The following is a 26,330-nucleotide window of genomic DNA, read 5'->3' as shown; positions in this document are numbered from 1 at the left end:
TTGATGTTTAATTGATTTTAGAAGTAATTTTCTGAATTATCTTTAAGGGGTAGCTCAATCAGTAATAGATCATGTCTCAGGAAGCGGAGGTCAATAGTTTGAATCTCCTCATTTTTCTCCAAATTTTAATTAAAAATAAAAAATAAAAAAATAACTGAAAAAAAAGTTACATAAAACGATCTCCATTTTGCTGCATAAACCCTGACTCTACGACAACTCCTTCCAGACCTCAAAACCCTAAAACCAGCAATGCCATTCCTTCAGCTTCAATCCCTCTCTCACCTCAAACCTATCATTCCATTTCACCCCCACGTAAAGCCCCTAGATTTCATTCCCAAACTAACCCGCAAGAACCCTAGAAATGCCTTCTCAGTGCTCTCATGCTCAGCCACCGAGCAAGAGCTCCTCCAAGCCGTGTTGGAGTCCGACGAGAAGGCCCTACCGTGCGTGAGAGCCTACGAGACCGACTTGGCTCGGCTGGTTCTGGCCGGAGCTGTCGACCTCGAGCAGGCCTTGACCGCAGCAGCGGCTGACGGCGGTGAAGCTGCCGCCGAGCACATCGATTCCGGCATGCCCGCTATGGTTGTCGAGACCGTCTTTCCTGGCCCTTCGGACGAGCGCAGCACCGTCTCCACCCGGCTGGTCCGTTCCATTTCCATGCCCATCTTTCAAATGCTATTCAATTTTCTGAATTGATTACTGGGTTTTTGAGCTTATCCAGAATTTGATGCTGTTTAAAAAGTTAAGAGTATAGAATGATAGAAAGCATAGCGTAGTTCTGAATCAGTACAATTGAGCGGGCCTGTACCAAGTCATCCATCTGGGTCATATGTTGAACTACACAGTGAGAACTTACGAGAGAGACTTGCATTGTAGTCGAATGAGAGAACAAAGGCCATTACTAAGTTTTCGTCTAAGCAGAGCAGGTTTAGAGGGTGAAAGGTTTAGCTACGGTCCTAGTAAGGGCGTGATTCTAGCTGTAATGAAGTTGAAAAAACAGTAGAAGCATGTATGTAATGCATCTACTGCGTTGGTATGATTAGTTCTTCTGTCTCTCTCCTTATAAATCGTTTGGTTGTATCAGAAACTGCCTGGTATGTCCTATCTGAATGGGAATTTTAGTTACCTAGTTTGGGTTTGTCTTGTTTCTCATTCCTGATGGGTTCTTGTTGACCATGAAAATCTAAGTCTTTTTTGTGTAAATTAAATCAATTACATGGTGTCTGGTTACCCATTCTAGGATCCTTTCTGGGTGTTGATTATGTGGACATTAATAACCACGCAAGGTGATGAATCAATATTTGAGATCTTTTTTTGAATAGTTGTCTAAGGCTATTTTATCGTTTTCTTTAACAGTTTTTGCCTGCTCAAAGAGTCAAAGAAAAAGCCAAAAAGCTCAGAAGGTCTATCCCAGAAGTTATGCTGACAAGCACTACATCTAGAAATATTCTTTCCATGACATTTAGACAAGTAGTTTTGCAGCAGCTTTGGAACTTTGAGCTTGTTGTCTTTAGACCTGGCTCAGAAAGAAACATGGAGGATCTTGAAAACCCGAGAGAGGTTTGTCATCCTTCCATATGTATTGAGCTCTTATGTTTTGGCATCTGCATAATTGTGATACCATATAATTATGTCCGTCCTGCAGGTGCCACATTGATACTGATAGGTTCAGTTCTCTTATGCCTTTCGTATCAGCAGGTCCCTGAATCTTTTAGCCTCACCTCTTCAGATGAAAGGGTTATCTCTGTACTTGCAGAAGCTGTTTGCCTTTCTGCTCTTCAAAGCACTGAGAAGCATTTCCTTGATAATATATTGGGTAATCTTTCAAGTAATTTCTTCCGTTGGTTTCGAAAGCCCAAAAGGATTGCATCAAAGGATTCTTCGGTCATCATATACCAATTATTTGAGAATGATGTAGTTGAAAATGCCAAGACTCTGTTAGAAAATTTTAATTCAACAAAGGAAAGCTTTAAGACCAAGAAAACAGAATCAAATCACCATTGGTGGCTGCCATTAGGATACGCTGAATTGGAAAAGATTGGTGGTCCAGATTTCAGTGCTTGGACAAGTGAGTATGTTCCTGCTTATAGGCTACAGATTGACACCGATAGACTCAGAAATATTAAATTTAAGGGCTGGAAAAATTCTGCACAGAATCGGTGGGAAGTACTTCTTACCCACTCCCAAATGGTAATTTGTTCTTTATTTACTTTTTTGGCTTTTAGGCTCTGTATAGTACTTTGTTTCTATTGTGACAGATGTAGGCATTTCATACATTTTTGAAGTGTTCACACCCACTTCTTAGGGGAATTCTAGATTATGGAATTAGGGATCCAGGCCGTCCATTTTAATCCAATGGCTACTGTCCTGCCACATGTCCCACTTATAATAAAATAATATTTAAATTTTAAAAAGAAAATATAAAAGAAATAATAAAATTTAAATATTATTTTATTATAAGTGGGACACGTGGCAGGACAGTAACCATTGGATTAAAATGGACAGCATGGATCCCTAATTCCAGAATTTGGAATTCCCCTAGAAATTCCAAAGGTATCCAGATCCCACCCTGGCCCCCCTGCTGCCAGTTCCAACCTTCTTTAAGAAAAAGATATTAAAAATAGAAAAGAGGGAAAAGCTTTTTGGTAATCATATGAGTATTAAATGCGATCAAGCCACATTTGTAATATGTTTTTACAAGGATCAGAATTATTTTAATCGCTTTAATCCCAATGAGCTGGGTATAAATTGTTTTTATCACATTGACTCTATTTTGGTTTCAATTCTAGCATATACATTTTGCAGGTTGGATTGGCGGACACTTTAGATATGTACTATGAAGATATTTACTCACTGCCCAATAAACAGCTATCATGTGGCCTGCCTGCAAATTTTGCAAACTTGTCCAACAAAAAGGTAATCAAATATTGCTTTCATGTTGTCTCTTGGTTAAAGTTAACAATTGGAGCATTGATTTTACATGGTTTTCTAAATAAAACGAGATGGGGTTTTCTAGGCCCTCTGGCAATGATAATTTTTTTTTAATGAAGTTTAGAAATAAGAAGGTAATTGATGTTCTGGATATTGGGAGATTTGAGAATAAATTGGGAGAAGAAAATGACTGATTTTTTAATCTCTGATTATTGGATTTTTAGTTGAGGTAAAGCTTTTTTTTTTTTTTTTTTTTTTTTTTAAAAAAAATTCAGTTGAATTGTGTTCATTTGCATAAGTGAAATGGTTCCATGACTTGCAAAGAAGCTTTTTTTTTTTTTTTTTCCCTTAAAAAAAAAAAAAAACAAATTCAGTTGAGTTGTGTTCATTTGCATAAGTGAAATGGTTCCATGACTTGCAGAGGAGCTCTTCGTTGTTGAAAATGCTATCTGTTGGCCTTGCGAGTGGAGTTTTTCTGGTTCTAATCAGTGCTTTCAGTCAACTTGGTTTGCCTTATCTAAGCAGAGGAAGGTACCCTGCAGAACATAGGTCTCTTCCATCATCTGAAGTTGACAGTGCACTAAACCTTTCTCTGGATGCTAGAAAGGTATTTGGCCACTGGAACACTATATCTGTTTAAGTAATTTAGTTGTATTTAATTTGCTTTTGCTTAAATATACTAAACCACACGGGGTATTTCATGCAAAATTAGGAGGCAAGGTTATGGAAGAATGAGAAGCGGGAAGTTTTCTTACAAGCTCTCTCAAGAAGTGCACTTAAAATATAGAGCTTATGTCTATTCATTCGTACTTCTGTATATCAAATAAAACATTTTTAGAAGGAAAAGCTCTCATAGAATTTTACCTAAAGTTCAGCTAAGGCTTCCCTCTTGGCGAGGCAGCTTAAACTCATTCAGCCATTTGTAGTCTATCTAGTGGTGGGTGTATTTGGTATAAGCGTGAGCCATGGCTTACTGTAAGTGGCAAATTTGTTTATGCCTCAACTCATATTGCTTGCATTTCCTTTTAATTTTATTAAAATTAAGAAAAGTGACCACCATATTTGAGCTGCATTTCACATAGTATGCTTCTTTTGTATATTTCACCATTTCAGTTTATTATAATTTCTTAATTACACTCTTAATATAGTTCAATATGTGATTAAATCCTAACCCTGTTAGTTTAATTTGCTTACCACTCTTTCACAAATAGTTTAAATATGTTTGAAGTACATTTTTCGTCATGGCTTAGATCATACCTTTGAGAGGTAGAATGATATGCTTTTACCTTCACATGGCCACTTTAAGTAATTAATTTATATTTTTTGGAATATTTTCATACTTCTAGAACCATATATTTATAAATAAAACCCATTTAGTCAAATATTCCCTTGGGCTTGTATAGATGCAGGATTAGGTCTGCTGGTCAGGCCTAATTGAGTACAATGTGCTGCCTATTAATATTGTTTCTCATTTGGCATGCAATCTATTGTTGCTATAATTTGCCAGTGCTTGGTGTATCCCATAGAAATATATAAAACTACTACCAAGTTGAGGACTTCTTGTGCCCTTTTTGTTAAATTATGTTTGGTACATAGCTATTGTTAATAACTTTGGGCATGGCGTGAGAAGGTAATCTTTATGTGTAGAGGTAATTAGTGCTTTATTGCTCTTATTATTCAATCTTTTCTTTTCTTTTCTTTTTTACCCTAGCTTTTTATTTCCCTTCTCTATGAGAGTTAAATGTTTAAAACTTCATTTGGATAGTTGGAAGAATTTTGCATATCAATTGTTGAAAAGATAAAGGATGCTTTTGGTTGGCCCGGTGATATAATTACTGAAACAAGCATCGGTGCCTGGACTGGGGAATTACCATCCTACTTGAGGATGGTTGGTGAAGCTGATTCCAATAGTGAAGGCAATTCAGTGGCCCCTCTAAATAAAATTGACGAAGACATGAGAATTTCTGCTCAAGAGATCGCTAGTTATCAGGTAAACTTTCATATATATATATATATATATATATATATATATATATATATATATATATATATTAATCTTTGCTTTATTTCATGCACTTGCTTTTGTCTTAAAGTAATAAAACAATAGAATAAAAGCAAAAACCTAGATATTTTTATATTCTGATATCTGCACTAGTTACATCTTTTGGAATGGTATTGTAATTTAGGAGCATTAAGTTGAGGGGATAATCATAGTTTGTGTGATTTTAGTCACTGTAGCGTTTTGTGAATGCTGAGAACAGAAGAGAATTAAATACTTACAGTCGAAGGAAATGTATAAATCCCATGGGTCTCTCTAGATTGGTTTATTCTATCAGGTCTAGCTGGGTATAATACTTATCTAGTTTGATGAACAGCTTTCCTTATTGCACTGATGAAAGTGCAAGTGTTTTCTGGGAGCTGCTGAAAATATTGTCACTAATGATAGCATGGTTGATATGGCACATATAGTTCGTTGAACTTTGATTTAGCATTTCTCAATTGAATAGGTTTAAGGATTTACTCTCATCATAACTGTTTTTTCCTGATGGAACTAACGTATGTCAATACCACCAATTCTGTATTTCTTTTGATCCTTACATTACTCTGTAATTAGTTAAGTGAATAAAATTATCTACCACTTTTAATATGCTTCATAATCATGTTGGTCATCATCGCTTAGTGTTGGCCAAAAAGTTTTTGCTCCAGATATTCTTAGCTGGGTATATTCATGTCGATCTTTATCTCTACTTCACTGCTACAATTTCAACATTTTTCAGCCTTACCTGTCTTTTCACCAATTCCTTTTATGTTGTCTCTTCTACTCTAAAGTTTAAATTTTCCTAAAGGTTTTGAATTTCAATTATCTATAACATCCATTGGTGGTAAATAGTGATCATAAATCACTCTGGAGATCTCTTGTAGATTTAAGAATCAAATGAGAGAAAATGGATATTTCTTGCTTCGTTCAAGCTCTAGTATTGTAAATAACCAAAATTTGTTGGTGTGGGTGTACCGAGTAGCACAACTAACTATTTTTCTTTGGCGGGACCATATATAAATGTCACATGATATAAAAGTTGAATAAAAATTTCGTGCAAATATCTCACCCTCCCCAATCCCATCAATCCCCGACCCACCACTATTCAAACTGGTATTGCCGCTTTGACTGGCATACCCGCTACTAGCTATTATGACAAACAGGCCAATTATGTGGCTCTGGCATTATGACAAACAGGAAAATCTCTTGCTAACCCCTCAAATAACAAAGAAAATTTTTAAGGAGGCACCACCTCACTTCAACAATGTTATGTGCCCATTTTTGTTGTTGTTGTTGGGCTTATGTGGTGGTAAAGTGACGTGACAATGATGGCTTGTGCATTGGCTTGTCAAAGGGGTGACACGGGGCAGATGGAAGGTTAGTAAGTTGGACGGAAATCAGACGGAGAAACCTATTTGAAATTGGTACTAAACCTAAGGACATGTTTGTCGAAGTTAGAAACCTAGGGACTATATTAAAATTCTGTGAAGACCTAGGGACTAAATTTGATTTTCCTTAAAAAAAAAAAAAAAAAAAAACACATGTTATTTGATGAAGAAATGTGGTTATTTTGAATTAAATTAGATAAACATGTAAAAGTTCTCATACATTACCAAGTTAAATCAAGTGTACCTTTATGGATGGCTTGACATTTATATATGCTATTTGATGAAGACATGTGGTTATTATGAATTAAATTAATAAACATGTAAAAGTTTTCATACATTACCAAGTTAAATCAAGTGTACCTTATGGATGGCTTGACATTTATATATGCTTTTTTAATTGAGATCGTTAGATGGAAAAATCATTTTTCAAGAACATTAAATATATTAAACTTGTTCAACAATAGTACTCGACTTTGACATATTTTGGAAAACATTGTTTGTGTGTATGTCCTCTTTTGTTGATTATCTTGCCTTCACAACTTTGATTACCTTCTTTTCTGTTGGGGCTACTTCACTCTTAATTTGCTTATTCATCATTTTTTATTGAAATTTAGGTGGTTTTGTCATCGGATGGAAAGATAGTTGGGTTTCAACCTTTGAGCCGGGTTGCTGTTAATCACTGGGCTGCTAACCCCTTAGCAAAGGAGTTGTATGGTGGGAGAAAGCTTTCCCCTGGTAGGTGCTAATTGCTTTTGTTATCTATTAAGTCATTGTGTGTTAAGGCTGCTCCTGAGTTAACATAGCTTACCCTTTTGGACTTTGCTCGATCAGGTTTTATTGAACCTGGTCCCAAGGTCAACCATCCCAATGAGCTTGTGGTAATGGAGTTGCTCATGTCAGTAAATCCAGATTCCTGTTTTGCTTTGGCCAGACCATTGCGATGATCGTTGCCTTGTAATTGTATGTGAAGACTGCTGCCTGGAAATGTAGATGCTAGATTATACACCAAAGGAATGCCCAAGTTCTCTCCGGCATTAGCATGTTTAGCCTTGTGATTTGAATGAGTTTTTGGAAGTTTATTATAGGAAAGAAAGGGTGCCTTCCCCTCTAAACAATTTCTTGTTCAAATGGTCTACTGATTATATTGACAATCTTTTTCCGAGCAAGGACTATTTAACTCCTCAAAAGCAATATAACATCCTCGTGAACTACTAATGTATATACCATCTTCCATTTTTTGCCTGTTCTCTCTCTTTTTTTATTTATTTTTTAAATTTATTTAATTAGTACATCAAACAAGGATTACAAAGAAAAGCAATTAGGGGTTTGGCTACTTGGGGTGACCGAACCTCCATAGGCCAAAAAAAAAATAAAAAAATAGGGGTTTGGTCCCTTAGCCACCCAAAAGGTTATGGCGATGGTTAGGTTACCCCCAAACCGAGTGTAAGGTGTGGCTAAAACTACTCTTAAGCTAAAAATGGGTGATTGAGCCACCTTTAAAGCCCTTAGGAATGGTTGACTTACCTTCAAACTGCCCTGAGGTGGCTCAACAACCCCAATTGGCCAAAATATGGGTAACTGGCCACCTCCATTGGCTCAAAGGGGTGGTATGGTCCACTAGTGATACACCAACCAAATCACCCTAGTAGCATTTACATAGAAATAATTTGGCCATCAAATCACACAATCACCCTCATAAAAGAAAACAAATCAATCACACTAGGAATCTTTCTTACATGAAAACTATACACCATCATCAATCTCAAATGGCCGCTAATGCAATTAATAAGGAAAATCATGCCCCACAAATAAATTACACACCATTGACATCGATGTTACCATATTGTACTGTACAAATGATCTCTCCCATTAAAAGAGGTACATCCCCTAGGTAGGCAGTATTGACTCACTTTCCCTAAACTCTATATTTAGTTTTTTCTCCTAAAAATATCCTACTGAATTAAGTATTGGAAGACCCCGTTGGTCCCCCTTCTGATTGGCATCACCCCGATAGCTTTTCCTTTGTTATGCAGGTGACCTGTCGCCAATCCAACCGTCCAAAAATATGCTTAAACAAGGCAGATGCCAATTGATCAAAATTCAAACTGAATCCAAATAAATTATTATTTTTTGTATGTAATTCCTTATATATGTATATATTTATATAGAGTAACCAGTCATACTATAACATTATAAATCCATTTTCTTTCTGAATGCTAAATATCTATGCTTAAGTGCCTCAAATGGCATTGGATCACATACTTTGCTCGACAAACCTCAGTAGAATTTAAGAATTCATCAAGAATTCGTGAAGGTTGTTAAAAAAGTGACTGATATTTTTAGGTCAAGTGTCAAAATATTCCTCATTCCTTTAACAAGTTTTATTGGTCAAGTTGGGGGACCATATTTGACGGAGGCTTCACTGAAGACTAGGGAATGAAAGGCCATTATCACAGGTGACACAACCACCTCAGCCGCAGGGATAGGTTCACCACGAGATCATTGCTTGTGTAGATTATGGAAAAAACTGAGAAAAATACGTGAAGGAAATGTTTGCAGAACAGTCATTTAGTTTGTAACATAAACAAAAAATAGTCCACGTACTCTGCAACTTTGCATGTCAAAATGCGTTTTTAAGTGAGTCACATAACGCGTGATTTTAAAGATTGAATTACGATTTTGCCAAACGCTCAATTGTATCTTTATAAATATCAATTGTTATCTTTTTAAATCACACATTCTGAAACCGTTAAACCATTTAGTAAAGCAGTATTCCCTATAGCCTTTTCACAGCAGAACTACCAAATCTTCAACCAACTGTTACATGTTGACAATTTCAAATTAATTTCCAGAGTTCTTTTTGATTTGAAATTGCAAAATTGCAGGTATTTAAGAGCTCTCCCTCCTGCTTTATGGCCAAACACAGGAGCTATTTCTCTTCATGATTCTTTCACTTGTATTTTTTTAGTTTCTCTGCAAATATGAGTGACAAAACCTTTCACATTGTCATGTACCCATGGTTTGCCATGGGCCACCTAACCTCATTCCTGCACATCTCCAACAAGCTTGCTGAGAGAGGCCACAGAGTCTCTTTCTTCTTGCCAACCAAAACTCAACCAAAGCTAGAGCCTTTCAATCTGCACAAAAACCTCATTTCTTTCTTCCCCATCACCCTTCCACATGTAGATGGTTTCCCTCCCGGTGCTGAAACAACCGCAGATGTTCCCTTCCCATTGCATCCCCTCCTCATGACTGCCATGGACCTTACGGAACCAGCAATCGAAGCTTCTCTTAGCGAACTTGAACCGGATTTCGTATTCTATGATTTCACTCACTGGATACCAGCATTGGCAGGCCGGCTAGGCATCAAGTCCATACATTATTGCACAATTAGTCCAGCAGCTATAGGGTATCTGCTAAGCCCAGAAAGAAAACTCAACGAGAAAACATTGACGCCGGCCGATCTTAAGGCGCCTCCGCCGAGTTTCCCACCTTCATTGATCAAGCTAGGTGCCCATGAAACCAAACAACTAACCTCTGTAACGGTGCAAGAGTATGGCAGAGGCATATCATTCATGGAACGTCAAGAGATCTCTATAAAAGATTCTGACGCCATTAGTTTCAAAGCTTGTAGGGAGATGGAAGGACCTTACTGTGACTATGTTGAAAGACAATTTAGAAAGCCTGTGATTCTTGCAGGGCCAGTAGTGCCAGAGCCACCAACTTCAGCATTAGATGAGAAATGGGCAAAGTGGCTGGATAGTTTCAAGGAAAAAACTGTGATATTTTGTGCATTTGGAAGCGAATGCATTCTAAAAAAGGATCAGTTTCAAGAACTGGTTCTGGGTTTTGAGCTAACAGGCATGCCTTTTCTCACTGCTCTGAAACCACCAATGGGTGTAGAAACAATAGAATCTGCATTGCCAGAAGGGTTTGAACAGAGGGTGAAGGGAAGAGGGGTTGTTCATGGGGATTGGATTCAGCAGCAGTTGATTCTGAGGCACCCTTCTGTGGGGTGCTTTGTAACACACTGTGGCTCAGGTTCTTTGTCTGAAGCGATGGTGACTGAGTGCCAATTGGTGCTGCTGCCACACGCTGGGGATCAAATTATCAATGCAAGACTAATGGGTGGAGATCTGAAAGTAGGGGTTGAGGTTGAGAAATGTGAAGAAGACGGGGTGTTTACAAGGGAGGGCGTGTGCAAGGCAGTGAGGGCTGTCATGGATGAAAATAGTAATGTGGGGAAAGAGGTGAGAGCCAACCATGCTAAATGGAGGGACTTCTTGCTGAGCAAAGGGCTTGAGAACACCTACATTGATGGTTTTGTTCAAAAGCTGCATTCTCTGCTCATCTAATTTCATCTTAATTTTATTATAGGTGTATTAGATGCATAGATGTTCCATAGCTGTTCTTACACCTATATTTGTAATGTTACTGCTCATGTTTGAAGTTTGTTTAAATATATATGTTTAGCATGAATCCATGATTTTGGATTTGAATGATGAGGGGATATTGTTCTTGCAAAAATGAATTTCTTCATTATTTACTCATGAAGCCCACGGTATTCAGAAATACATAGGAGCCAAAAGGGCGTGGGTACATAGCTGCAGAAAAAGGACTGCAGAGAAGAAAACAAGGGGAGGACTTGTCTGAAGCCATATCTGGCTGCGCGTGGGAAATCAAAGCCAGCTCTGAGGAGATCTTTTTGTTACAGAAAATCAATACAAAGAAGCAAAAGAGGAAACAAAACTTCTTCTTTCAAAATTTCAGTGCTTGGGTGTTACAAAGAAGGAAATCAAAAGCCATGCTGGAAATGCAGAACTCAGTCAGCAGTACGTGAGACCAGCTGGAGATTATGTTTTTCATAGATTAATATTGAATGATTTAAATTTTGAGAAAGATTCCATATTGACAAGTTGTTTTGATTCATTATCATTCTTGTTTGTATGAATGCTTACTTTTCGTTTGATTTGTTATGATTCGAATTTATAATGAATGCTTAATCTCTTTTAACTTGTCATTGAAATCAAATTTTCAATTAAACTCATGCTCAATCTACTTTATTTTTAATTAGTGCTTTATTGTTAAATCTTTCGACTAAGAGAATTGATTCTCTACCTAATTGAGTTAAAGATGTCTCGAGAATACTTAATAAAATATTAAGTGGATCATTGAAGCCCTAGTGTTTTCCTACTAATTTTTTCTTGCTTTATTTTACTTGATTTTGGTTTTTTTTTTTTTTTTTAATTAATTAAATCACTTCAGTGCTCAACTTCTTAGTGGAAAACAAAACCCAAATCATTTTATTTTTCTTTGCACGATAAGAAAATTTTTATTTTAGTCTCTACCATTCATTGTAGATCGACCTCGGTCTTAATGATAATTTTATTACTTGTGATAGCTTGCACTTGGGTTTATCGATCTTTTTGACGCAGCATCATGTCAGCGGAATAGAGTCATGATAGGAGCTTGAGTTTTATTGCTAACTTTCTGACATTTGGTAGGTGACGTTGTGATGTGTAATGCCAATAAAATTAAATAATTAAATTTACTTAACTTGGAGTGTTACTCATATTGTCTTCAAACTAATTAACTGGTAATTAGTTAAACCCACTACATCGAACTAATTATCGAAGTATACCATGGCGGAAAACGAAAATAAATGATATGAGACATTTAACAATACATCCTTAAACATCTTCATGCATCACCAACATAAACACATTGCTCCGAAGAGACACTACTACTAAAGCATAATAATTAATTACGATCTATGCAAAACCTCACAAGGCAAGCCATTCGCTTGACATTTTCATCCTAATAAATTTCTCGCTCTTCAACCTAACAACTTGCTAATTTGCAAAACACTGAAGTGTTCTACAAATGAAAGAAATAACTACGTAAGTCCACGATTTAATAAATAAAGTATATGAAACTTGTGTACGTAATTAGCCTTAAGGAAACATTCGTAACCTTCAATTATTAAATGTTGGTCTTCACAAATGATATGTGCTTTAATGGTGTAATTTATTTTAGAGGGTTAAATAAACTTAAGCCTCTTGAACTACTAGCAATTTTCAAAAAAGCCTCACGAACTAATAGGAGTGACACTTGGATATATCAAACTACAATTTTGTGGCAAAAATGTCATTATGTGAATGTCAACCATTAGAATGGAAGGAAAAACCAAATTTGACCAAAATCTTCCAAAAATACCCTCACTTTAACCTTTGAAAAAACGAATTTACTTTTATAAATTATTAATCAGTAAAAAAAAGACTTTTTTTTTTTTTAAAAAAAAATAATAATTAAATAAATAAAAGAAAAATCTAAGGTGGCCAAACCACCTTTGAGTTGTTTTGTCCTTTTTTATTTTTATTTATTTATTTGGGGAAAATATATCTTAACTCCTTGAACTATCACACATTTTGCAATTATGCCTATTAACTTTAAAAATTGATATCGAGGCTCCACATACTACCATCGCGTGCCAAATTAAATACTTTTGCATTTTTCTCCCCAAAAAATCCTTGAAGTTATTAATAAATAAAAATTTTAAAATATATAAAAATAACCATTTCAAAAAAAAAGAAAAAAAAAAGGACCAGCACTTTTTGGTGTTGGACCGGTTGGTCCCCTGAACTTAGGGCGGCTCAACCCCTAGGCGGATTTGGGGGCCGCCTAGGGCCCCCAATTAATAAATATTAATAAAAAAATTTCACAAAAAAAAAAATTAAAGCCCTTATTACGGTCTATATTCTTTAATTAAGGCCCCCCTAATCATGGTAATTAAGTAATTTAAAAACGATCCCAATTTAATAAGGCTCCCATTTTTTTTTTTTGAATGGAAATCTGAGGATTTCATTGATTAAAGATCATAAGCATAAAGGTCTTAAAAAGCAAAGCAAAAAGCTCTTATAGCACAAATCATAAATTTCTGCAAAATCATAGCCACATTTTATGGGTTACAAAGTCATAGATACAAACAAATATTCTTATAATCAAGTGATATCTATGACTTCAATCTTTCGCTAACTTATGTACAAATACAATTAAAGAGTAGATCTACTCCTAGCAGACTAAATTTAAGACATGGATAGACAAATTTCCTAACAAAATTTATTTAAACCAGCCATGAGGGATAACCCGTCACACCGAAACTCTCCAGGCCGTGAGAAATAACCCATCACACCTAATTATTCCTCCTCGATCACGATGGTAGATCTAGAGAAAAGAAACCAAAACAAAAAATACAAACAAACAACCAGTAAGCAGCAACAGTAGCCAGGGAGGAGATGAACGACACAACACGATGAAAGGTAGACAAACGCGTAGCAGACAGGCCGAAGTTGTTGATTTGGTCGGAAAACACCTACAAACATAGAAAAAAAGAAAAAAAATCTAGAAGATGGTAGGAGTAGGGAGTAGAAGGGGAAGGAGAGAGGAGGAGGGAGCGATCTCCTCTCAAAACTGTTTTTTGAGGAGAAGGAATAAGGCTCCCAATTAATGAATCCTAATAAAACAATTTACATAAAAAAAAATAAAAATAAATAAAGACCTAATTGCAATAATTAGTAAATATATATAATTTAATAAGGCCCCTACTTAATTTTTTTTTTTTTTTTTTTTTTTTTTTTTTTTTTTTTTTTTTTTATAAAAAAGAAGCATTAATATCATTTCATTCTTCAACATTCCAAAATAAATAAGGCTTAAAAAAGGGAAATATATATATAAACCTCAAACTAACAGTTGTTTGCGATAGAGTCCACAATGTTCAAAATGTACTAAAGTAGCCCATTAAACTACCAAAATGTATCAAAAAGCCACTTATTTTTTTATATTCCTATAATACCCCTATTCTTTTAACAAATAAAATAATAAAATAATTGTAAAAAAAAAAAAAACATTTTTTTAAATACAAAAAAAAGGGTGAATAAAAACAATTTTTTAACGGAATTTGACTCCAATGACTAAATTTTTTATTTTCTTGGAATATCTCAAGAACCTTTGATTTTACTTTCATACGACATGAAACAATTTGTAATTTAAGCCAACTACAGTGACTAATTATTTATTTATTCCAAAAATTATATTTTTTTTTGTATTTATTCGCCCATTGTTTTTTTTTATTTTTAAAAAATTGTTTTTTTTTTTTTTACAATTATTTTATTATTTTATTTGTTAAAAGAATAGGGGTATTATAGGAATATAAAAAAATAAGTGACCTTTTTTTTTTTTTTTTTTTTTTAACATTTTGGTAGTTTGATGGGCTACTTTAGTACCTTTTGAACATTGTGGGGCTCTATTGCAAATGACTATTAGTTTATAGGGCTTTTTTATATTTGTCCCCTTAAAAAATTGATAGCAATAAATAAGGGAATCAAATAGCAATAAATTTTGTATCTCAAAAAGCAAAAAGAGTTATTTTTAAATAAAAATATAATATTAATATTTAAATAAATATTTAAATATAAAAGGCCACACCTAAACTTTTTGCCTTAGGCCTCAAAATATATCGAACCGGCCCTGCCTGAACTCTCATCCATTTTTAAATTAAGTCCCACAAACGGACAGCTGTGACACTTAGATACATCAAACTATAATTTTGTTAGAGCATTCCCAATGAGGAGCCAATTTTTTTTTGCAAAATAGCTCATCAAAACTCACTTTATCTAGTTCAACTAATGAATTTTTAAAGGCCTCCTACATCCGATTAGCTATATTTTTATCTGTATAATTTTAATATCTTTTAATTTAAAATTGAAAAAGAATATTCTTATAATGATCCCCTAAAAAGTGGAAAAAGTTTTGGGAAAAAGGGAAAACATGTGAGAGAAACAATAAAAAATAAAATTGCTCACTTAAAAAGTGTTGTTACATGTACCTTTTTTTTTTTTTTTTTTTTGGCAAATCCAATATGGGCGTTTTTTACAAATCTGATTAGTCATTTTAGATAAAAGTACCATTTGGCTCCTCCATTGGGAATACTTAATTAAGCAACTTATGTCATTCTTCCTAAAATACCCTTATTTCTTAAAAACTAAAATTCTTTCTCCCCTTTAGATGAACATTATTGCAATTAAAAAGTTGAAAAAAAGTATTATCAATTGAGTGGTACTTTGGAGGTGGACTTTTCTCAAACATAAAAGAAACTGGTAGAGGTGGATCCGGCTTAGGTGCGGTAGTTCAAAACTACCGCACCGTGCTGTAGCCCAAAACGACCCAGTTTGGGCAATATAATTTTTTTTTTTTTTTTTAAAGTAATAATATAAAATTAGTTTTTCTGCAATTATTTTTAAAGTAATAATATAAAATTAATTTTATATTATTACTTTAAAAATATTATTTTTTTACTACCCAAAACAACCCAAAACCGTTTTGTGCTACAGCACAGTGCGATAGTTTTGAACTACAGCACCTAAGCCGGATCTAGTAGAGGTAATGGCCCATGATCCATGAATGTGCCAACTTCATGGCCACTAACCATTCGTGTTTCTCCAACAACTCCTCTTAATTACTTCCCAGTACTTCTCCAAATTGAGCGCATGAGTGCCACGTGGCCTGCAGTTCGAGAAATTACAGACAACACCCGAGAAACTCGTAACAATAACAGTTATGGACTACAGTTACATAAATGGGAGAAGGAACAAGACAAGACTGGGAAGCTTTGTTCGCCCAAACACAACACCAAACACTAATTTTCCTTTTCCGTTTGGTTCCCAAGAAAATTTCTGGTCTTAGTATGATTAGAATATGGGCAGTTTTAGATTTTGTTTCTAGCTACCAATAAGAAAATTATGAATTTCAAATTTCCTGACTTGTTTTTTATTTGAAATTGCAAAATTACAGGTACTTAAGAGCTTTCCCTCCTGTTTTGTGGCTATGCACATAAGCTATTTGTCTTCTTGATTTTATAACTTGTGCAAATATGGGTGACAAAAGCTTTCACATGGTGATGTACCCATGGTTTGCCATGGGCCACCTAACCTCATTCCTGCACATCTCCAACAAACTTGCTGAGAGAGGCCACAGAGTCTCTTTCTTCTTGACAACAAAAATTCAACCAAAGCTAGAGCCTTTCAATCTGCACAAAAACTTCATTTCATTCATCCCCATCACCCTTCCACATGTAGATGGCTTCCCTCCCGGTGCTGAAACAACCGCAGATGTTCCCTTCCCTTTGCATTCCCTCCTCATGACTGCCATAGACCTTACGGAACCAGCAATCGAAGCTTCTCTTAGAGAATTTGAACCGGATTTCGTATTCTATGATTTCACTCACTGGTTACCAGCATTGGTAGGCCGGCTAGGCATCAAGGCCATACATTATTGCACAATTAGTCCAGCAGCTATAGGGTATCTGCTAAGCCCAGAAAGAAAACTCAATGAGAAAACATTGATGCCGACCGATCTTAAGGCGCCTCTGCCGAGTTTCCCACCTTCATTGATCAAGCTAGGTGCCCATGAAACCAAACAACTTACCTTTGTAACAGTGCAAGAGTATGGCAGAGGCATATCATTCATGGAACGTCAAGAGATCTCTATAAAAGATTCTGATGCCATTAGTTTCAAAGCTTGTAGGGAGATGGAAGGGCCTTACTGTGACTATGTTGAAAGACAATTTAGAAAGCCTGTGATTCTTGCAGGGCCAGTAGTGCCAGAGCCACCAACTTCAGCATTAGATGAGAAAGGGGCAAAGTGGCTGGACAGTTTCAAGGAAAAAACTGTGATATTTTGTGCATTTGGAAGCGAATGCATTCTAAAGAAGGATCAGTTTCAAGAACTGGCTCTGGGTTTTGAGCTAACAGGCATGCCTTTTTTCACTTCTCTAAAACCACCAATGGGTACTGTAGAAACAATTGAATCTGCATTGCCAGAAGGGTTTGAACAGAGGATAAAGGGAAAAGGGGTTGTTCATGGGGATTGGGTTCAGCAGCAATTGATTCTGAGGCACTCCTCTGTGGGGTGCTTCGTGACACATTGCGGTTCAGGTTCTTTGTCTGAAGCGATGGTGACTGAGTGCCAATTGGTGCTGCTGCTACACTTTAGGGATCAATTTATCAATGTGAGACTTGTTGGAAATGGAAGAGAATGCTCAAACTTGGAGAAAAATCAACTTAACTCCGCATTAGAATGCATGTACATTATATATACTAAGTCAGTTTGAGCTTAGTCTAAAACAGAATTAGTTTAACACATGCACTTTAAGTGTTACCTAGTAGCAACCAACTTACAACTGAAAGCTAACTAATAAACTTGCAACTTAATAACTAAACTCCTCCTACAATCATGAAGTCTGTTGCATGCTGATGTGGAAGCAAGGTAAGTTGCTTGGTTGCTCTGCTTGTATTCTTAATACTCCCCCTCAAGATGAGATTTCATAAAAAAACTCAGGAAGAGTAAATGAAGACTCATCTTGGACAACAAAGGATGAAATAAAGAAGAACCAAGAGCTTTTGTAAAGACATCTGCCAACTGATGATGTGATGAAACATGAAAAGTTCGAATAATACCCATTTGCAGCTTTTCTCGTACAACATGACAATCAATGTCAATATGTTTTGTACGCTCATGAAAGACAAGGTTTGCTACTCTGTGAAGAGCAGCTTTACTGTCACAATAGAGCAAGGCAGTTTGAAGGAGAACTTGTAAGTCTTGGAGAAGAGTTCTAAGCCACACAACCTCACAACAAGTGGAGGCCATGGCACTGTACTCAGCCTTTGCAGATGACTTGGAAACGGTTGTCTGTTTCTTAGATTTCCATGAGATTAATGCATTATCAAGAAAAATACAATGCCTTATCACAGACCTTCTTGTATCTGAGCAACCAGCCCAGTCTGAGTCACAAAATGCCTTCATTTGTAAACTAGAAGTAACATGAAAGAACAACTCTTGAGCAAGGGAGGCTTTAATATATCTAAGTACTCTATTGGCTGCTTCTAAGTGTGGAACTCTAGGCTTGTCCATAAACTGACTGAGAGCCTGAACCCAAAGGAAATATCAGGTCTTGTTATGGTGAGATAGAGTAGTCTACCAACAAGCCTTCTACATGAAGTAGGATCTTCTAAGATTGAACCAGAATCTTTAGAGAAGTTCACATTAGGTTCCATTGGGAATTTTGTAGGTTTTGAGGCCAACATACCAGTATCTTCAAGAATCTTCAAAGTATATTTTCTCTGACAAATAGAGAGACCAAGCTCACTTCGAGCTATTTCCGAACCAAGAAAATATTTCAACTGTCCAAGATCTTTAAGCTTAAACCTATCATTAAGCACTTTAGTAAACTTGGAAACCTCAACTGGATTATCACAGGCAAGTATTATATCATCTACATATACTAGTAAGGCAATAAATGAACCATCTAAAGTTCTAGTGAACAATGTATAATCAGCTTTAGATTGGACAAATCCAAACTCAATCAAAGCAGAAGAAAATTTTGCAAACCACAGCTGGGAAGCTTGCTTTAGACCATAAAGTGATTTGTTGAGCTTACATACCTTGGACTCCCTCCTTTTAGAAAAACCAGGAGGCAATAACATATAGACCTCTTCATCAAGATTGCCATGAAGAAAGGCATTATTCACATCCAACTGGTGAAGATGCCATTTCTTTATAGCTGCAACTGCCAAAAGAGTTCTCACTGTTGTGAGTTTAGCCATAGGAGAAAAAGTTTCATAATAATCCAATCCCTCACACTGGTTATAACCCTTTACTACCAATCTTGCTTTACACCTTTCCAAAGTCCCATCAGACTTTAACTTCACCTTATAAACCCACTTACATCCAATAGCTTGCTTTGAAGCAGGGAGATCAACTACTGTCCAAGTATTATTAAGTTCAAGAGCCTTGTTCTCATTATCCATATCCTCATGCCATTCCTCAAATTTGACAGCTTGAGTATATGGCTTGGGTTCAACAATAGCAGAAACAGAAAGACTAAAAGATTTCAGATTAGATGAAAGCTTGTTGTATGAAAGAACTGAAGACAGATCAGAAGGAATACCTGAAGATGGAGAGGCTATTGTGGGTTCTGAAGTGGAGGCAGCAATATGACAGTGATAGTCATGCAAATATCCTGGTCTGTGTTTTACCCTAGTAAGACTTTCTAAGTGGCTGTTGTGAAATTTCTAAATGTGGACTTGCAAAATCAGAAGTAGATGTTATAACATTAGGAATTTGATCTGAGTTATAAGTACTAGACTCCAAAGAATTTGAAGATGAAGTTGGAATCATAGGATTTGATAAACTGGCCACTGATTCAGGTAAACATTGATCAGGAATGACTGAATCATTAAAATGAAATTTTGAATCAGGATATTTGATTGCATAAGGAAAAATGGTTTCATGGAAAATAACATCTCTTGATACAAACACAGATTTAAGAGTTAAATCATAAAGCTTGTACCCTTTAATGACATATGGATATCCAAGAAATATGCAGGGTCTAGCTCTAGGATCAAATTTGTGTCTATTTCTAAGAAGAGTGTTTGCATAACAAAGGCAACCAAACATTCTCAAATGAGAATAAGAAGGAATTGATTTGAATAAGACTTCATAAGGAGATTTATTATGCAGAACAGAAGTAGGAATCCGATTGATTAAATGTACTGCAGTAAGAACATAATCTCCCCAAAATTTTAAAGACAAGTGTGATTGAAATGTAAGAGATCTTGCCACATTCAGAATGTGTTGGTGTTTTCGTTCAACAATTGAGTTTTGTTGTGGTGTTTCTACACAACTAAGTTGATGGAGAATACCTTTTGATGCATAAAAATCACTCATGTTGAACTTAACACCATTATCTGATCTTAAAGATTTGATTTTAGAATTGAATTGAGTTTCAACCATATTAAAGAAAGTTTGAATATGGTTTCTGGTTTGAGACTTATGTTGCAATAGATTGATCCAAGTGAATCTTGTATGATCATCAACAATAGTTAAAAAAATATGAAGATCCACTAATAGATTTAACAGAAAAAGGGCCCCAAATGTCACAATGAATTAAATCAAAAGGTTGTTTAGAAACAAAAGTACTATGAGGAAAAGATAATCTGTGTTGCTTAACCAAAGGGCAAATGCTGCAATTTTTAAGAGAATATATTGCTTGACACAAATGAATGAATTCTCTGTTTCTCATGCCACTCACTATGTTTAGTTACCAAAACACCGAAGCTAAATACATCAGATTTGATTAAGAACAAAACAGTCCATTAATTGCATAGTCCGAAGACATGTAACCATTGTAGAAAATCATTGATGAAATCAGCATACTTATGGACAAAGGTTGAAGAATACAAAATATATAGAGATTCTTACTATGTTCCATCCACTCTGCTTTACTTTGCTTCAGTTTCATGTCCTCCAAATATTTTAGCCATGCCAAAGTATGAAATTTTCAGATTTATTTTACTATCTAGTAAAACATTGCTAGCTTTTAGATTTCTATGGATAATTATTTGGGCTAAATACCTTATTAACCCATGTGGTTTAATTTCTTTATTTTTTGACTCTTAGGGTTTACTTTTTTATCACAGGAGGTCTATTTGGTTTGCTTAAAGATGGAGATGATCCCTCCATCAAAATTTCGTCCAAAATTTGACGGAACACCACGTCAGCACCAATCACAGTTTGACACGTATTCATATAATTAATTAATTTAAAAATAATAATTTTATTTTAAAATTGAAAACATTAAAAAATTATATTTAATTAAATTATTAAAAAAATATATTTGGGGGTGACGGCCCTTGGGGATGGTTTAGCAACCCCGAAAGACCAATTGATTTTTTTTTTTTCCCAATTTGCCAGAAGGCCTTTGGGGGTTGGTTTGGCCACCCCCCAGATCGGTCAGACCCCGGTCTAGGGGTGGCCGAACCAACCCTATGGCCTGGCCACCCCCAAATGGCCAAAGGGGGTGCTACGGCCACCCCCAATTTTTTTTTTAATTAAATATATATTTTTTAATGTTTTTAATTTTAAAAAAATTATTATTTTTTAATTAATTAATTATATGGACACTTGTCAAATCGTGATTGGTGCTGATGTGGCGTTCTGTCAAATTTTGGACGTAGAGATCATCTCTGTCTTTAGGCAAATCAGAGGGACTTCCTGCAATAAAAAGTAAATTCTAAGGGTAAAAAAAATAAGGAAGTTAAATCACATTGATGAATAAGGTATTTAACCCGAATAATTATTCCCAGTTTGAATTTTTGTTGAAGATAAAGTAGCCTAAGCAATCCCATTGATAATGTTGAAGTGCTTATGCCAATCGAATAATTTGTTTTGCCTTGGATATGCATGTTTTACAACCAAGTTAATACATGCTCTGTATCAATCACAAATGCTCAGGAATAAGGGGTGTCATTGATTCATACTTATAAATAATGGCTGATGGAGTTCTTTGAGTGGAAAAGACTCATCCCTCTACCTGGATGACTTTATAAACAAAATAAACTATAGTTGTGCAGATAGTACTTTCGAATTTCCACAAAAAAAAAAAAAAAACTGAGCCCTCTTGGTTAATTATTTTCTCCTAAATTTCAAAATAATGGTGGCTCTAGATCTTCATTCTTGCTTCCATTGGTGAAACCTTGTTCTGGAGCACATTTGAACTAAACAAGGAATGCATTATCCTTAAGAATATTGAAGGAATTCATGTTTCTAAGAATGTTGAAGTGTTTTGACTTCGAAAGGTGAACTCTGCCATTCAACGTGTAACCAAGTGATACTTGATATGCCTCTTCTCCCAACATCCTCTTAACCATCCATGGATGACTTCATAGGGTCAGTTTCTCACTTTCTCCTAAATTTTGTAAAACAACAATACTTTTACCAGATACAATAAAATATATGAGTAACCTTATAAGTTCTTGTAAAGTCTTTTCAGTGTCCTTTCAAATGTGATGTGACTTTTAAAATTACCATTGAATTTGAGATATTATATATTGACTTTTAATTAATTGATAATTTTAAAAGACACATCACATTTGAGATGACTCTAGAAAGACTTATAACATTACTCTATATATATATATATATATATATATGTTGATTTACAAAGGAGAGTATAAATTGTCATTTAAACAATGTTCTCCCAACTGGGCCCCATTTTTTGTAGCTCTTATTTACCATATACCATTGTCTACTCATCTAGTGACATGTGTCCACTTTTTTAAATCTAAACAATGTTTTGTCTAAATAATTAAAAATTATCAATGTCTTCCGTAATAATAGAAATATTTTTAATATTTGTTTTTTCAAATTTATAGGAATAATTAAGTCTTAGTAAAAAAATTTAGGACTATATATATATATATATATATATAGGAGGGTAGGGTCCGAAGAAATAATGCGCTCTGCCTAATTCTTGACTTTCCTTCGTGCATATATTACTTTCTCCGAATAAAAGAAGATAAACCATTAGAAAATCAATGGCAGCCATCACCCATCTTTTTGTCTACCCTTTCTTATTCTCCCTCTTCAGAACCTCCATTACACAAGACACTATTACTCCAACTCAATCAATCAGAGACGGTGCAACTTTAGTTTCAGCTGGCGGATCATTTCAATTGGGATTCTTCAGCCCAGGTAATTCCAAAAGCCGATATGTGGGAATTTGGTACACAATATCTTCGGAGATAATTGTATGGGTAGCCAACAGAGACGCTCCGCTTAACGATCACTCGGGAGTTTTAAAGGTCACTGATGATGGACTTCTTGTGCTTCTTAATAGCACCAACGGTACTGTTTGGTCATCTAATACATCAAAAACTGCAGAAAATTCAGTTGCACAGCTCTTGGACACCGGAAATCTTGTTGTCAAAGATGGGAATGTTGATGAACCGGAGAAGTTTATGTGGCAAAGTTTTGATTATCCTTGTGACACTCTCCTAGCGGAAATGAAGCTTGGATGGAACTTAGTAACTGGTCTAGAATGGTATTTATCATCTTGGAAGAGCACGGATGATCCTTCTCAAGGTGCGTTTTCATTACGGATAGATCTTCGAGGATATCCACAGTTTGTTGCTATGGAGGGATCTAAAATAAAGGCTAGAGGAGGTTCATGGAATGGCCTTAGTTTTACGGGTCATGGGGTAAGACCGACTCCAGTATTTGGGTACGAATTTGTGTTGAATGAGAAGGAGGTCTATTACGAGTTCAAACTCCGAAACACTTCTGTTTTCTCAAGATATGTGCTAAACCCATCAGGCGTTGGGCAGCGATTCGGATGGATGGATCGGACACAGAGTTGGGAGCTTTTCTCTACATTCCCGGCAGATCGGTGCGAAAATTATGGCTTATGTGGCGCATATGCTACCTGCAATATCAATAACTCTTCTATATGTGCATGCTTGGAAGGATTCTTACCCAAGTCTCCAAACCATTGGGGTTCAGTGGATTGGTCTGATGGGTGTGTTCGAAGGACTCCTTTGGAATGCAATGATGGAGATGGGTTCATGAAGCGCACGGGGTTGAAATTGCCGGACACATCTTCTTCCTGGTATGACAAGAGCATGACGCTACAGCAATGCGAAAGAATGTGTTTGAACAACTGCTCCTGCACAGCATATGCAAGTTTAGATGTCAGGGGAGGAGGAAGCGGCTGCCTGCTTTGGTTTGGTAGCCTAATTGATATAAGGGAATTAGGTGAGGCTGGGCAAGACCTCTATATAAGGATGGCCACTACTGAACTGGGTACCATTTCTCTTTCAGTTTTCTCATTTGGATTTTACTAAGATTTTTATTTTTATTTTTTATTTTTTAAAATGGAAAACTATATCCGTTGGTTTCCAACTGGCAAAAGTACCTTAATATATGATTGTTTATTTTATGAGGTGAATGGAAAGGTTATAATATTAATTAAATAATTAAATTTATAATTTCTTGTTTTGATCTTTCAGATCATCTTGAGAAAAAGAGGCACTCCAGCAAGAAGAAACGAGTAGCAATTATAGTCGGCTTAGCATTATCAGTCGTGGGAATGACAATAGTTGCATTGGTCTCATATATATGGAAAAAGAATGTCATAAACCAAGGTAGATTTCTTAAAATTTGACTATGATAATAATTTGATTCATGATGGCGGAGAACAAATTGGGGGGAGGGGGGGGGGGTAAGTATTTTTCTTTGGATAAAAGAACTATCCAAGATTTTTTCATGCCCACGCATGTATTGTAGGAACAAAAGAAAGAAGTTCGAGGAAGGATTATGACAATGAAGGTGGGAAGGAAGATATGGAGTTACCGATATTTGATCTGGCAGCCATAGCTAATGCAACAGATAATTTTTCAAATAACAACAAGCTCGGAGAAGGTGGATTTGGACCTGTGTACAAGGTAAATAACAACATAGCTAGGAGAACTATATTTTTTATTTTCAAAATTATATCAACTCTTTCTTTCAGGGTACATTGCCAGAAGGGAGAGATATAGCTGTGAAGAGGCTTTCAAAGAATTCTGGACAAGGGTTGAATGAGTTCAAAAATGAAGTTATTATAATTGCCAAACTTCAACACCGTAATCTTGTGAAGCTTCTTGGTTGTTGCATTCAAGAAAATGAAAACATGTTAATCTATGAATACATGCCCAACAAAAGCTTGGACTCCTTTATTTTTGGTTTGAACCTTGACCTTGACTAGATTCAGAGCATTCATGTTTAGTCTTATCCTATTTTGTTTATGAAATTGTTTGCTGAGAATTTAGCTAGGTATGTACTAACATGATTGTAAAATTGGGCAGATCAAGCAAATAGGAAACTACTAGATTGGCATAAACGCATCAACATTATTCGTGGTGTTGCTAAAGGGCTTCTCTATCTTCATGAAGACTCTAGATTGAGAATTATCCACAGAGATCTAAAAGCTAGTAATATCCTTTTAGATAGTAATATGAATCCAAAAATTTCGGATTTTGGCTTGGCTAAATCATTTGGGGGAGATCAAGTTGACTCTAAGACCAATAGAATTATTGGAACATAGTAAGTATGCTTAAACTCATTTAATAGGTTAAGCTTAGTTGTTTTTTAACTTAGTTTTTCTTTGCAATGGTATTTTGCAGTGGATATATGTCTCCTGAGTATGCAGTGCATGGGCAGTACTCAATAAAATCTGATGTATTTAGCTTTGGAGTTCTAGTATTAGAGATAGTAAGTGGAAAGAAGAATAGAGGATTTTGTCACCCGGACCACCACCTGAATCTTCTTGGACATGTAAGCTTAAAGAGTGACAATTCCTACTAATTTACCTTTTTTAAGGGAAACTTATTAAGAATGTAGTTCCCAACAGTACATAGAGTCTAATGATGCCCCTATTATTTTGATGTTCTTTTAATAGTCATGGGCCAATTTGAAGGCATGCAGTCTGACCCACCAAAATTTGGCTTTCATTTCTTTCAGGCATGGAGACTATGGATTGAAGAGAGGCCAATGGAGCTGATCGATGAATTGGCAGGTGACTTGTTCACTCTATCTAATGTATTACGACACATTCATGTGGGTTTGTTATGTGTGCAACAAAAACCAACGGATAGGCCAAACATGTCGTCTGTAGTTCAAATGTTGAGTAGTGAGAGTTTGTTGCCTAAGCCAAGGCAGCCAGGGTTCTTTACAGATTCATTTGAAGCAGATCCTTCGTCTGTCAAGCATACTACTTGTTCAGCAAACAAATTCACCATTTCATTATTGGAAGCACGGTAAATAGCATGAAATTGAGAGCAAAAATGGAGATTTCATTTTTATTCTTTTAATGAATTATGTAATAATGGTTTCAACTTATTTAGCTGAACATAAAGATAATGGGCCTCTAGCAATGTAATTTTTTTTTTTTTTTTTGTTGGATGCATTTTGTTGTTCATGCTAGCTCTTTATTTGGTTGCTAAGAAAGTTGCAGTTCCGGAGATGAAAACTATGTTTGGTTGCTTAGAAAATTTGGGACAAGGGAATGAAACTATAGATTAATTTTCTGTCTTAAGGGATAA

General features: G+C 35.6%; 5 protein-coding genes across 7 annotated transcripts; all 5 read left to right on the top strand.

Moving 5' to 3' along the window:
- The first annotated feature begins 206 nt into the window (after window positions 1-206).
- On the top strand, window positions 207-7,598 carry LOC132172155 (uncharacterized). 2 transcript variants are annotated; one of them, XM_059583607.1, is made up of 8 exons: window positions 207-642; window positions 1,357-1,560; window positions 1,699-2,190; window positions 2,806-2,916; window positions 3,353-3,538; window positions 4,697-4,921; window positions 6,972-7,092; window positions 7,189-7,598. In XM_059583607.1, exons 1-8 carry the CDS (start codon window positions 250-252, stop codon window positions 7,299-7,301), a joined length of 1,845 nt encoding a protein of 614 aa, XP_059439590.1. In that variant the 5' UTR covers window positions 207-249; the 3' UTR covers window positions 7,302-7,598. The 2 variants fall into 2 exon arrangements, with proteins under 2 accessions (XP_059439590.1, XP_059439589.1); XM_059583606.1 differs by having other exon boundaries at window positions 1,696-2,190.
- A 1,698-nt stretch (window positions 7,599-9,296) lies between these two features.
- LOC132172292 (cyanidin 3-O-galactoside 2''-O-xylosyltransferase FGGT1-like) lies at window positions 9,297-11,248 on the top strand. The gene has a single exon (XM_059583765.1). The coding sequence runs from the start codon at window positions 9,339-9,341 to the stop codon at window positions 10,710-10,712; it is 1,374 nt and encodes a 457-aa protein (XP_059439748.1). The 5' UTR covers window positions 9,297-9,338; the 3' UTR covers window positions 10,713-11,248.
- Window positions 11,249-16,285: 5,037 nt separating this feature from the next.
- LOC132169792 (cyanidin 3-O-galactoside 2''-O-xylosyltransferase FGGT1-like) lies at window positions 16,286-17,524 on the top strand. The gene has a single exon (XM_059580758.1). The coding sequence runs from the start codon at window positions 16,286-16,288 to the stop codon at window positions 17,522-17,524; it is 1,239 nt and encodes a 412-aa protein (XP_059436741.1).
- A 5,218-nt stretch (window positions 17,525-22,742) lies between these two features.
- On the top strand, window positions 22,743-26,181 carry LOC132170920 (G-type lectin S-receptor-like serine/threonine-protein kinase At4g27290). Of its 2 annotated transcripts, none has more exons than XM_059582078.1 (7): window positions 22,743-24,051; window positions 24,258-24,392; window positions 24,544-24,692; window positions 24,761-24,971; window positions 25,095-25,332; window positions 25,413-25,563; window positions 25,750-26,181. In XM_059582078.1, the coding sequence occupies exons 1-7, from the start codon at window positions 22,788-22,790 to the stop codon at window positions 26,047-26,049; spliced, it is 2,448 nt and encodes an 815-aa protein (XP_059438061.1). In that variant the 5' UTR covers window positions 22,743-22,787; the 3' UTR covers window positions 26,050-26,181. The 2 variants fall into 2 exon arrangements, with proteins under 2 accessions (XP_059438061.1, XP_059438060.1); XM_059582077.1 differs by having other exon boundaries at window positions 22,744-24,051; window positions 24,535-24,692.
- Window positions 22,788-26,049, top strand: LOC132169790 (G-type lectin S-receptor-like serine/threonine-protein kinase At4g27290). The gene is made up of 7 exons (XM_059580757.1): window positions 22,788-24,051; window positions 24,258-24,392; window positions 24,535-24,692; window positions 24,761-24,893; window positions 25,095-25,332; window positions 25,413-25,563; window positions 25,750-26,049. The coding sequence occupies exons 1-7, from the start codon at window positions 22,788-22,790 to the stop codon at window positions 26,047-26,049; spliced, it is 2,379 nt and encodes a 792-aa protein (XP_059436740.1).
- Window positions 26,182-26,330: the final 149 nt, after the last annotated feature.

The sequence above is a fragment of the Corylus avellana genome, chromosome ca2 (genome assembly GCF_901000735.1).
Source record: "Corylus avellana chromosome ca2, CavTom2PMs-1.0".
Classification (NCBI taxonomy): Eukaryota; Viridiplantae; Streptophyta; class Magnoliopsida; order Fagales; family Betulaceae; genus Corylus; species Corylus avellana.
Note: the sequence above shows the minus strand (reverse complement) of the source record. Positions and strands in the feature narration are given on the sequence as shown.